At 41.1% G+C, this 12,294-nt stretch overlaps 1 protein-coding gene across 5 annotated transcripts in view; it reads right to left on the minus strand.

The window, feature by feature from the left end:
* LRP1B (LDL receptor related protein 1B) overlaps window positions 1–11,963 on the minus strand; it is a 588,907-nt gene extending 576,944 nt beyond the window's left edge. For 4 of the 5 annotated variants that reach the window (XM_085227675.1, XM_085227679.1, XM_085227678.1 and 1 more), the window contains exon 1: window positions 11,672–11,963. In XM_085227675.1, coding sequence (XP_085083801.1) covers window positions 11,672–11,756 — 85 coding nt within the window. In that variant the 5' untranslated portion in view covers window positions 11,757–11,963. The remainder of the gene's footprint in view (window positions 1–11,671) is intronic. The other variant, XM_085227677.1, reaches the window with a different exon arrangement.
* Window positions 11,964–12,294: the final 331 nt, after the last annotated feature.

The raw sequence follows: 12,294 nt of genomic DNA on the forward strand, positions 1-12,294 counted from the left end.
ACACACTTTAACAAAACACATTTAATAAGGGAAAGATTGATGGAACCTTTCTTTTTGTTGCTCTGTACAGGTTAGGATCCCACTGCAAGCACTTGGAGAAAGAAACCCCTCAGTTTTTCCTTCTGTAGCAACATTTCACCCTTTTCTGGGATACGAATTCTCCTCGCCAAGTCTCTGCTACTGGGTGAGCTCAAGCACTAGCATCACTCAACTGGTGCAACTTGAACTCCTAGGGCTATACTGCCATGGTCATGATCTGCTCAAGTCTTTCATCATTATTTTGTTTAAACTAAGCATGGCGAGCTGCTACCTCCAGTACAGAAGGCATTCTGGCAAGTAAAGGGTCACTAAGGGCAAAAAAGGAAAGGTTCTTCTCCCACTCTAACCTTGATTCTGGTATCACTGCCCTGAAAAATAGAATTTCCCCCTCTTGATGAGTTACATACATGAGCAGCCATTCCACAGCCATCCTGCTCCATGTCTGCCATCGGGCATGCAGCAAAATCCAAATTCAAACCTCTATTGCAGCACTCTACCTCACTCCAGCTCTGCAGATATTTTGCTCTTAAGAAAAATGTATTTCACTTAAGAGATGTTGGGAGTTTCTGGAAAGCCTTACCCCAGTTACTTCTGCATAAAAACCAGCAAAGATGATGGAAAAGGTGTAACTCTACAAGTTATACGAGCCCCACCAGGCCAGCAGAAAACACAGGCTTTAAGTGGTGTTCCTTCCCAAGTATGGGGACGCATATTATTACTAGCTAATGAAATTCATATGCATACCTGCTACTTATTGCTTTTGAAAAATATCCTTCTGGATGTTTCGTGGCTCAGCAGACTGACATCTCTGAAGATATTAGTTTTCTTTTTATCACTGGAACCAACATTCATGCCATCATGAGGATTAAGATGATGATTAATTAACAAGTTTTTGAACTATAGCATTGGACAGATTGAACCCACAGCTAGAAAATTCCCTGATAGTTTCCTTAAGCATCTTTCTATTCTGTTTCAAACACTGACAAGTTACACAGAAAAATATATATAGTTTAAGCATACACTCAAATTCACCCATTTTGAAATCTCAGTTTATACTGATAATTGTATTCTGCTGCTCTAGAAAAAAAAACCCTAAAGACTAAACTAATCTACAAAATACAGTTTTAGAAGTGTGCTTATTTCATATAAATCTGGTTGCTTTAAAGGGCAACCACTACCACAGCACAAAGTTCACGTAAATCTCCCTGCAAGTCCCAAATGCAAACACTATCTACAAAGTTCAGTCTTTGTATTTCACAAAAGCTTTGCAGAATACATTTAACATGAGAGAAAAGCTAGATTTCATTCTTCACTTCATCTTCTTGACAGAAAGGTGTCAATAGAAAGATGCTGGCAAGAAAGCAAACTGGAGCCTCTGCAACTTTATTACTGAAGTATGGGCAGATCACTTTGTGTTATTAAAACATCACTGCAACACTGCTGACATTTGTGCCTAACAGTGGCAGCTATTTCTATTGAGATGAGCTGTTTTAAGCCTTAGTTATCAGTCAAAGAAAAAGTTGTTCTTTAAGTCCACACTGAGGCAATTGAATGTTAAATACATTTATAGTCACCTGAAGTCCCAGAGGGCACTGCCATTCATTTCTATAATCAATTAGATATAGCTCCTCTACGAGTTCTTCACTAATGTATTCATTTCCAACAACAACAACTTTAAGGAATCCTGCAACATCGTGAAGAAGAGATGCTTGATTTCCCCGTGGCTTACACAAAACAATACTCACGTATTCCAAACATTGCACATTGCTGCTTATCCCCACTCATACAAAAGCAAATTTTAGGGTTCAGAAACACAGTGGAAACTTGGTAAAAGTTGGAAGGTTTTTTTTTCCCCCCCCCATACTGGACATGGCCTTCTTGCTCTCTAGCAAATACAATAATCCAGTAATTTAACAAGTAGCCCTCCTAGCCTGTTTCCATTACCTACTTCTAGGCTGTTTGTTTCCCTCAGGCTGCAATTCCAAATGAAAGCAACATTCAACAGGCACTTGTATCCACAAAAGCTGTTACTATCTAATAAGCTCTGCAGCACCTGGACTCCTGAAGTCATAAGAGGTTTTCCCAGGCATGAGGTTTTGGAAATTTGATAAGTGAGATATTCTACTCAAGGTGCCAGTGTGCAATCCAAGGTGAACAGGTGAAGTTAACCACTCCATTTGCTAACAGTATAAATGTAAAGCTCCTGGCTGGTGGATGCTTACCAGGTGTCACGTTAAACAGTTATTCAAAGATTTCCACTTAGATGCAGCAGCTTTTCTGTTAAGCATAAAACAGAATAGAAGAGCGGAATTAAATGCAAATTTAGAAGTACTTAGAATTAGTTTTCCCTTGTTAGCTTTATGCGTGCATGATCAGCCAGTGGTGACTGCTTCGAGATAACCATGCTCAACATATTGGTATTTTCCCCAAAACTAACACAGCTGGCTTCAAAAAAAAAACAGCTCTTCACAATGTGGACCCTAGGAGCACCAAGGACATGCTGTGCTATCTTTGGCAAGAAACTGCCCACTGCTAGGCTAAACAGACCACTGATCAGTCGCACTCTCACATTTTTCATTGAAATAAATAAAACTTTGAAAGATGTTCTATTAATTTTCCATACTTACATCATGCTTCTCACATTTATATTAGCTTCATCAAAAAGCCTTTTTAAAGAACCCGGACCCAACTACCAACATGTAAACGTGATACAGAACTGAAGTTCTTTAGCACTTATTTCACGTAAATGCTTTTAGTTGTGCTGCTCTTAACTCTCCACAGCCACACATTAAGCACTCCTGCAATCACTGGCTACCTCCTGAGCCCAGCCAACATCACAGGAGCAGTCACTGCACGTTTAGCTGCATTACCTTGTCTTTGCAAGGCACATTTGTCACAGCTTGATACGGTTGTGAAAAGACAGGCCACCAATTAACACAAATCAGTGCGGTTTCATTGAAGAGCATTTAACGATTCTCCCTGACAAAATCATAGCACGGTTCAGAGTGTTTTACTCATTGCTGAATGTTACTAATTGGTTAGCAGTTAGAATTCAGCTTTTTGCAGTAAAAGAAAATTTATCACAAATGTACAAATTGTGTTAAGATAATCCACAGCAAAAGTTGAACTGCATTAGAAATACAAGCAGTTTTATTTGCTTGAACGTGTTTTAAATATGGAGCCTCACATTTTGTATCTGAGCAGTATTACAGAATTTTGTCATTGCGTTGACAGCCATCTGCTTCCAACCCTCTTCTCATCGCCCAAAGATCAGTCAAAGTTTGGTATGACAGACTGGATTTTTGCACACAAGAAAAAGCTACTCGTAGGACAAAGTAAGCAACAAAGGCTGGAGATCTGAGCAAACCTACCTAGAATTTTGGAGAAATGAAGTTACAAAAGCTTACATCTGATACTCTCCTGCACTATTATGGCACAGTTTACAGGTCTCTGAAAATATCAAAGTGGCAGATCAGCTGACACCAATACTCCAGCGGAGTATAATCTACAGAGTAAATGTGTAATATTGTGTACTGTCAGTTCTGTTTAAGTCCCAGTCCCTCGAAACCCGAAAAAGAAATGTAACAAGCCAAGAGAAGGACCTCACTCTGATGGCTCTGTACACATACGCTGATCCAGATGCAAGCTCCAGTTCTAAGCACTGAAGTAACAGGGCCATTGGGGTCAGAATGCAAGACCTCATTTGCTTGGCCCTCTGGCACTCTAGTTTGTCTGCATTTTGTAGTTGTACCTCTCCCTAACTAATGTTTCATATATCCATGTATATAGATGCAAAACACCCTCAAAGAAGTGACTCATATCAGCCCTGTATGGCCAATTGCTGTTACAAGCCAGGCAAGCCTCAGACAACACCTGCAAGGTACGTGCTTGCTCTGGTGTAGCCTTGCTTTGTTGTCCACAGAAAAAGCACAATAAAAGCAATCCAACATGACCAGCTGCAGGCACAGAATAATGCCTTAGCTTTTTCCACACTTGCATAGTCTCAACCTGCTTCATCTCCATCGTACACATTTTAACAAGGTAGCCTAAAATATTTTCCTAAGAATACTATAACATGACATTACCAGAAAGAAAGCATTTGTTCTTCACTGTTCTTGCCATATCTTAAATATAAGAACCGCTTGGCTCAGTGGATCCAAAAAGAATGAATTTAGTTTTGCAGCCTCGTTTTGCTTCCAGTCCTGAGCCTACACTTGCTTGCAGATATCCCTCAAAAATAAAATAAAAAAAACTCAATGCAATTACTCAAAATAAATGATTTTTCATTATTTCTAACGAGGTGAGGTTTCGTGTTTTCCAACACTCCTCGACTGAATAGAGTAGCAGTTCACCAAGTATTAGAATAGGAAATCTAGAATATTCCAAGGTGGCAGGGATCCATAAAGATCACAATGTCCAAACCTCAGTTCCACAGAGGATCACCCAAACCCTATGGCTGAGAGCAGCATCCCAACATTTTTACACACAACCCGAATGTCAGCTGATAACACCAAAAAGACCCTTTGAAATACAGAGGTGCTGAGAAACCTCAGACACCGTGAACTTCAAGGAGTTTAACTTAATGAAACTGCAGTAGTTTCTAAATCATAACTGCTGGTTTTCCAGCTACACTGATTATTTCATCACCTCTGCACATCGGCAGAAATTGGGAAGCTGGGTGCTACATCAGCATCAGTACTGAAGAACAGACTTCTGTGATTTCTGGATCACTGTCAGATTTTTGTTTACTAGAAGACTTCCTTCATGATTTCAGAATAAAGTACTACTCACTTCTGACCCAGGTGCCAACTCATTACTTTTACTTACCCTGTTCATGAAGTAGGAAGCAGGATAAACCACAATTCTAACGCTCTGTTAAACATCCCTGTCACTGTACTTCATTACTCTAATTCATCAGATTTTGTGTTCTAAGCTTCTTTTAATGAGTCTTAGGTACTTCAAATGAGTGAAAACTAGCAGTAACTAAACATCTAGAATGGTAAGTACCGTGCTTCATCTAGAAAATGAGCCAGTCTTGTCTGCCTCACACAGAACTAAGTTCAGCCATAACCTAACAGCTTCCAAAGATCATACATGTCAACATACTGATCTGCCTGAAATTTTGTCTGTTTCTCTGACCTCAGGAAAAAGTGATCTCCTCAAAACAAGTGATTTTTTTTTCTCCATTTTCTCAAAAAAAGAGATTGTCAGTGTAACATTTATTAAAAATGAATATTGATGAAATAATTCATTCAGTTTGTAATGGTCCTCTAGAAAAGCAATCATGATTTTATCCAAGTATTTAAAAAATAGATCTGGGAAATTTAAAGTGGGCTCAATAAAAGAAACCCAGGCAAAAGTTAATCTACGTTTGGATTAAAAATACTGCAAGAAATAACTTTTTTTTCTTTTTTTGCATGAAGTCTCTAATACAAAACAGAAAAAAGTAACTTCTCTTCCAATTAAGATTTTTCAGTTATATTCTAAATAAAAATGACCCAAAGTCCGCTCCACTCCTAAATCCTGGCCCTGTTACCACTAAAGACAAAAAACACAGAATACATTGATTTTAGCTGTGTTAACTCAAGCGGGTGGTTTATTTGATAGCATAGTAAAACAAATCAAGTAAAACCATTCTTTTCTGGAGAAGTTTCACTGCTGAACAGCATGCTTTCCTTTCATAAGCACACAGTTTTACACAAATATCAACATACTTCAGATAAATCAGCGTGTTTGCATATGCAAAAGAATGGCAATGAACTTACCTTGCTCTTTCCTCTTTCATCTCTATAGCATATGCAAGCAGAAAGAGGCAGGTGTTTTGGGGAAACCTACCTATCAGCCAGAAAATTACTGTGATTTTTCTCGTGATCTCCTTGCATTAGTAATTATTTTATATGCATTTTCATGTCTACACATCACCACAGCATCTCTCTAATGAGGTATGCTGGAAGGATATATCAGATAGTACTACTTGGGTACATCTTCCAGTGCCTGAAAAATTATTCTAAAAACCACATTTGAGGAAAATGCTTGGCTGCATGTTACAAAAGCAACAGGTGCAAACCCACGTGCTCTCCACTAATAGCAGTAGAATAAGTGGCTGCCTAAACTATCTGACAATATCAAAATCGCATTTTAAAAACTGTTGACAAAAATTATTTTTGCTAGTTTGCAGACAGGCAAATTGAAATCACAAAGCATTATATGAAAACTGACTGGGTATTTCTTTGTTTTGCTGGAGCGTGAGTTCATGTGAGCAGAAGAATTCATCCTTGACAAAACAGCCCACAGGAGAAATACTGCATTTGCAAAGCATTGCATCAGCATTTGCCTCGCACATGCTCTATTCCCCTTCCAATATATCATCTTACGACTATTTGAGAAAACAAAACTGCATGTTTTCGTTCTCCAAGATTCCTTTGTTCATTCAAAGGGAAAAAAAAATAGTGAAGTTTCTGAACTACTCCTAAGTAAATCTGTTTTGGTGGAAACCTTGAAGAATTATACGTTTTTCTTATTCTCGGAGTTCAAGATTTGTCTCTAAAGCACATATCCAATCACACTTGAAGGATAAGTCATTCGGTAGAGTCACGCACAAAAGCTACCACAGAATGTCCTACTGACAATAAGGCAATAGATAATTCTGAATGCATCAATCTTACAAAGAAAAAGAAAGTACATTACTTCTGAAGCAAAGCTGTGTTTCAACAGCTTGGCTCCTCTGGAAGGCCATGTTATTCAGCAGAAAGCCACACGTGAAATGTTTAGGAGCACGGGCTCATACTGAAAGCACGTTTCAGAACACAGTGTACCATATCTAGAACTCTTAATACTGTAATCTCTACTTTTCCAACTCAGAGAACTTATTTCTATTCAATTGGAAGTAGATTTGAAAGTCTTAGAGTGTAACTCACTTCAAGACAGGCATTACATCATCTTTTAGAAGCCCCATTACTTAGCAGTATTCTACATACTGCAATGTTTGGGTATTAACACAGCCACAATTTATTACAAACTGGTGGAGAAAAACGTGGCTGCCAGAGGGACATACAGTCATCTTCTTAAGTGTCAGATTCTATGCTCATATTAGAAGGGTGCATGAAAAAAAATAGAGAGCCCCAGTCAAGTTCCACGTTAATATTATCAGTTTGGAACTAGATCCTTGAGCTCCCTTCCAACACAAGTCACTCTATGATTATAGGTGGGAAGCACTGATACAAAGAGTAACAAAATAAAACCAGGTTAAAAAAAAAAGATTTTGCCTTATTGCATTTGGAAATTCAATGCAGCTTGGGCATTTTTATCATTATCGTCGCCAAGCAAACAGCTAGAGACTGGCTATTCAGTAAATTGAACTTATTTGTATGCAATGATGAAAATCAGACCAAAAACAACTTGTGTAACTGCAACACACTAGTGGGCTGGACAGAAGGCATGTAGTCATTGAGTAATGATATTAAAAGAAATCCAGTTAGGAATTAATTGCACTCACAAGTTCAGGATTTAGTGCTACAATATGTACACTTAACCCAAACTCACACTAAGTACAATAGTCATCATGACTTGCATAAAAATAATCAAGTTCTGATATTTTCATCCTCACTTTTTATGATTAAAAATGTATTAAGTGGCATTAAAATGACTTCAAGTTTTTTTATATTACATTTGAAGAATCATGATTACTAAATTCAGGTTAATACATTAAAACTATGAAATGACATGATTGAAAGTATGCTACAGTAAACAACCAGTGTTCTACCACCGAGCTTACAAGCATCTCTAGAGATAGCCATGACTCTAAATTCTTAAACTGAAGTTACCTACTACCTTTACAATCAATAGAATAAAGAGAACCCTATTTTACTCAACTCCAGATAGCAAATAAATGGACATAGCAGAGCTGTAGAGAAAAAACACTTTCAAGCTGCTATCTGATATCATTGAAGTTAGCGCAAATTTCACCACATGCTTCAGATAAGATGAAGTCCACGTGAACACAAAGGTACAGATTTATATGCTCAAGTTTACACATAACATTAAAAAAAAAAAGGTACTATATGAAGTTAGTTTTTCCACACATCTTTGGAGATCAGCTACTTCAACCTGCAAAAGTACCTGCCAAAGCTCTATGATAAATTAGTAAGAAACTTGCTACAGGACAAGTTTACATACATAGGAGACATCTTGTTTTGAACTGCAAAACGCACAGTTTAAAAGGGTGACATCTGCAACACTTTTATTAAACTAGAGCTCCAAAATATTGAGCTAAGCTGAAAATAACCTGCAGAAGGGAACATGTACAGCACTTTAGAGGTAACCACCCAGCTTGCTCAGTCTCCAGTATCATCAGGATTTTGTTCATGCAATCACATATACCCAATGGAGGACAAATATACATCACCGATCGCCCTATAAAACTGAAATTGCACTTGTGGATATCTCTCACGATTTCTTTAATTACTTCTTATTGCACATCCTTCTAACTACTGTCCTAAATTCCTTGATATATTTCCACCCTCCCCTGTAATTTCGCCTCTCCCATGACAGATAAGTTCTTAATGGCAGAGCGTGTTTCCGGCAGCATTGTTCTTTGGAATAAATAAATAGGAATGTCACTGCGACCTTGGAAGTATCTCTTTTTCATGTACAATACTAGTACTTATTACCTACATTCAAGGCACACAAGTGGCATTAAGAATGAGAACAAACACCTCTGTAGTATATCACAGAAATGGGTCTTTTTAGAGAGTATTACCCAACGGATTGCTAAGCCAGAGCTCAGGCTGCTGAAGTGCAACAGCATTTGGTACCCTTGGTTTCAAGCATTTTGCTGTTAATAAGGAGATTACTGAAAAACCACCCAGCATATCCAGCTGCTTGCTGTGACACCTTGATGGAGAAGGAAGGCCACCAGCAATCACCACCAGAAGACAGATTGATTTCACCTGGCTTCTTTCTGTTACCAGGTGAGTAATCCAAATTAACATCAGCTGAACCCTGAACCTGAGATTTCCATTTCTAAGTAATTCATCTCCAGCCTTTACTTAAACATGGTCAAAGGACACTGTGAAAACAGTAAATTCTCTGCTAAGTGGAACCAAGGTAGACATTTTGAACACTTTACGAACCCAGAGAGAAGCCACTTCCATGAAGATTTGTCTTGCCTTTAAAAGCTTAAAAATGACCCAAAAATATGAATTGAATGTGTGATATACCATCACTCAGCAAGCATCGAATTTCTAGACATTTGTCCTCTCGGTAGAGAACCACTATGTAACAGCCTTTGGGGACAAGCCCTACAGCACTCCCAACCCTATTTCTCACGATGTGGAGATGAGACTTGTGAAGATCTATTGAGGTTTCTCAGGCTCCTTAGTGAGACCATTAAGCTTCTTTGCCAGGGAGCTGTGAGTTTCCTCGGAAAGAGATTGACTGAAGCACCAAGGAGCAAGTTATACTTCATGACTGAGGTGGCAGAACCCAGTTGTTATCCTATCTTATCACCTTCCCTGCTGTATTCCCCTCCCCAAACTACTTTGCTTCTATTTTCCTTCATCTCATTTCCTTCTCTTTCACCATCTTATTTTTTTCTTCTGTATTTATACATACATTAAAATAAAGCATTTGTAACCTGGAAAAGGACAGAACTGACCCAAGGATATTCTCCCAGTCAACTGCAAAACTAGAGAAGAGGTTTCACTACTCCAAACTTCAGTGTTTTTATTTCTTCCTCCTTTTTTTTTAATCCTAAAAATCATCCACCAGTCTAACAGGCGTTACCTCTCCCTACAACACTCACTAATATTTAGCATTACCATAGCTACCACAACAGTGCTGTTAACACAATTCATGACATTTTCCCAATTCTCTATTACCTACCAATGGTGAACTGCAGTGCATTCCAAATTTCAGTGCCTTTCACATACATTAAACCTAGCATGCTTCAGTGCCTCAGAATTTCCTTCTGTGAAGGAGGATCAGCTTGGTATGGTCAATGATTTTAGCAGTATATCATGAAGTTTATCTGATGTGCAAATGCAATTTGCTGTCTGGATGCTTCAACCTTTTTATGTTGAGACCATTTGACTTTTTTAACAAAATGCCTTTTAAGTCTTGATTTGTACTCCACTCGGTTTTGATAAGACATGACATTATGATATGATGAGTTAGTTGATTCTAAGTAAATTTGATTTATCCCACTTTTTGGGCTGGTGTGGTTTACAAGGATGCTGTCTTTTAAGATAGAATTGATCTTAATGTAAGCTGACAGCACATTTTTTTTTGTGAAACACTAAGTCAGAGCAAGGTAATGAAAACAAGATATAGGGAAAATGAAGTGAAATTTACACAACACAAATTAATATTCAGAAATATTTGCTTATCTCCATCAAAGGAGATAGGATGATAAATCAGCTTCCAGAACAATTCTGCAAGATGTTTGCAAGTTTGATTCTTATTCATGAAATCAGACACAGGCTACAGCTACGGAAGCACAATCTGACCACGCTGAGAATATCACAGAAAGTTCTTGAAACGTTTGCCATCAAACAGCAGTGCCACAGCTACGAATCTTCCCAGACAGAAGTAAGGCATAGGTACCTTTCGTGAAGCTGAAAGGATTTCAAAGAACCTTTCCCATCTGGCTGAGCACACTGCTCAGGTGCCATTACACCCTCGTTCCTTCCCACTATTCTCATAGTTACGATGCAGCGTTATGAACACGGAAGTTTGGGATGCTGCAGCAATGCTTCCCTCTCCCGTACCTGGTTGTTTCTCATTTCTCCTGCTGGAACCACCTGAGCTGCTTTGATAGCTGGGTGGGAAAGGACCGGAGAGGTTCGGGAGTTGAACTGAAGCACGAATGCGTACCCCAAAGATCAAAGCCCCCTGCACTCCCCCCACCGAGTTGCAAGCAGTTCGTAAACACTTTGGTAGGTGGTGTGGATGCGACGGAGAAGAGCTGGATGCCTAATGGTGAGAACTGAACGTTGTGGAGAACTGTGTGTCTGCTAAAACGAAGCTAAGTTCGACAGGCTGGGTACGACAGCATTCAGCGCAGTCACGTTCAGTTAGGTAGGGAAAGGGCTGCCAACAGCCCCTCATCCTGTTTTCTGATTAGCAGCGTTTTGCACGGAGGGAAGAAACCCGAGGCAGCTCGGCACACCTGAGACAGGAGAGGATCCGCTACTTCGAGAAACGCTCCGTTCTACGCCAACCCTAACTCAGGAAAACGAGAGCTTCGAGACCGCTACAAAACGCTACGCCCGGCGGAGGCTTTGGTCGGAGACTCGTTAAGGAGAGGAAAAGTCGCAACTTCTGGCGCTGCCCACGGCCCCGCACTCCCTCCCGCAGCCCAAACGCTCGGATCCGAGGCGGGCGGCAACGGGGCAGCGTTACCGGAGGGAACTTCGGCTGCGCTTCGGGACGGCACCTCCCGCGTTAACGCTTCCTCACGGGAGCACCGACCCCGGGGGAGCACGGCTCTCCCCTTCCTGATGCTCGGTGACTCTCCACAGCGAAACTCCCCCAAGTTCCCCCGCAACCATTCAGCTCTATGTCTCCAAACTTCCCGTGCGCGGGGTCGATACCAACACCAGAGGAAAGTTGAACGCGCTCCGCACACCCTTACCTCCGCGGGCTCCCGCTGCCAGCACCTCCGCGACGGGCGATAATCCCCAGTGCGCTGCCAGGAGAACCAGGAGGAACGCGGACATCGCGGCGGAGCTCTGCCCGCTGTCGGGCTGCGGGAGCGGAGCGGCAGCGCCGCCGTGCCGGGAGACTCTGCGGGAGCCGCCGCCGAAGCCGGCACTTTTCAACGCGGTGCGCACCGGGGCTCGGCTCACGCAGCGAGCGGGCAGCGCGGGGCGCCGCCGGTCGGCACAGCCGCGCTCCGCCTCCGCTTCCCGCCCTCGGCCCGCCTCGCGCCCCGCCCCGCGCCCGCGGAGCGCCCGGCGTGAAGCAGGCGGGGAGGCGGCTCTGCGCTGCTGCCTGCTTTGGTTCTGGAGCGTTTGGAACGCTTTTTTTTTTATTATTGTAATTATTATTTGCAGACGAGCTTCGTCAGAGGTGACTCGGCGAAAGAAAAGATATATAAACGTGTGTTCGCTCTGCATTATCAAGCTGCAGAGATGAAAAAAAGTAGCATGAGAAAGCTACTTTGTACATGCGCGAGCTTCAGTTGCCACCCGAAGCATCTGCTGCAAACTTCACCTTGGTTATTGGTGGTCCTTGAAGAAGTAGATCCCGGTGGGC

Source organism: Meleagris gallopavo, chromosome 7 (assembly GCF_905368555.1).
Source record: "Meleagris gallopavo chromosome 7, MGAL_WU_HG_1.1, whole genome shotgun sequence".
Classification (NCBI taxonomy): Eukaryota; Metazoa; Chordata; class Aves; order Galliformes; family Phasianidae; genus Meleagris; species Meleagris gallopavo.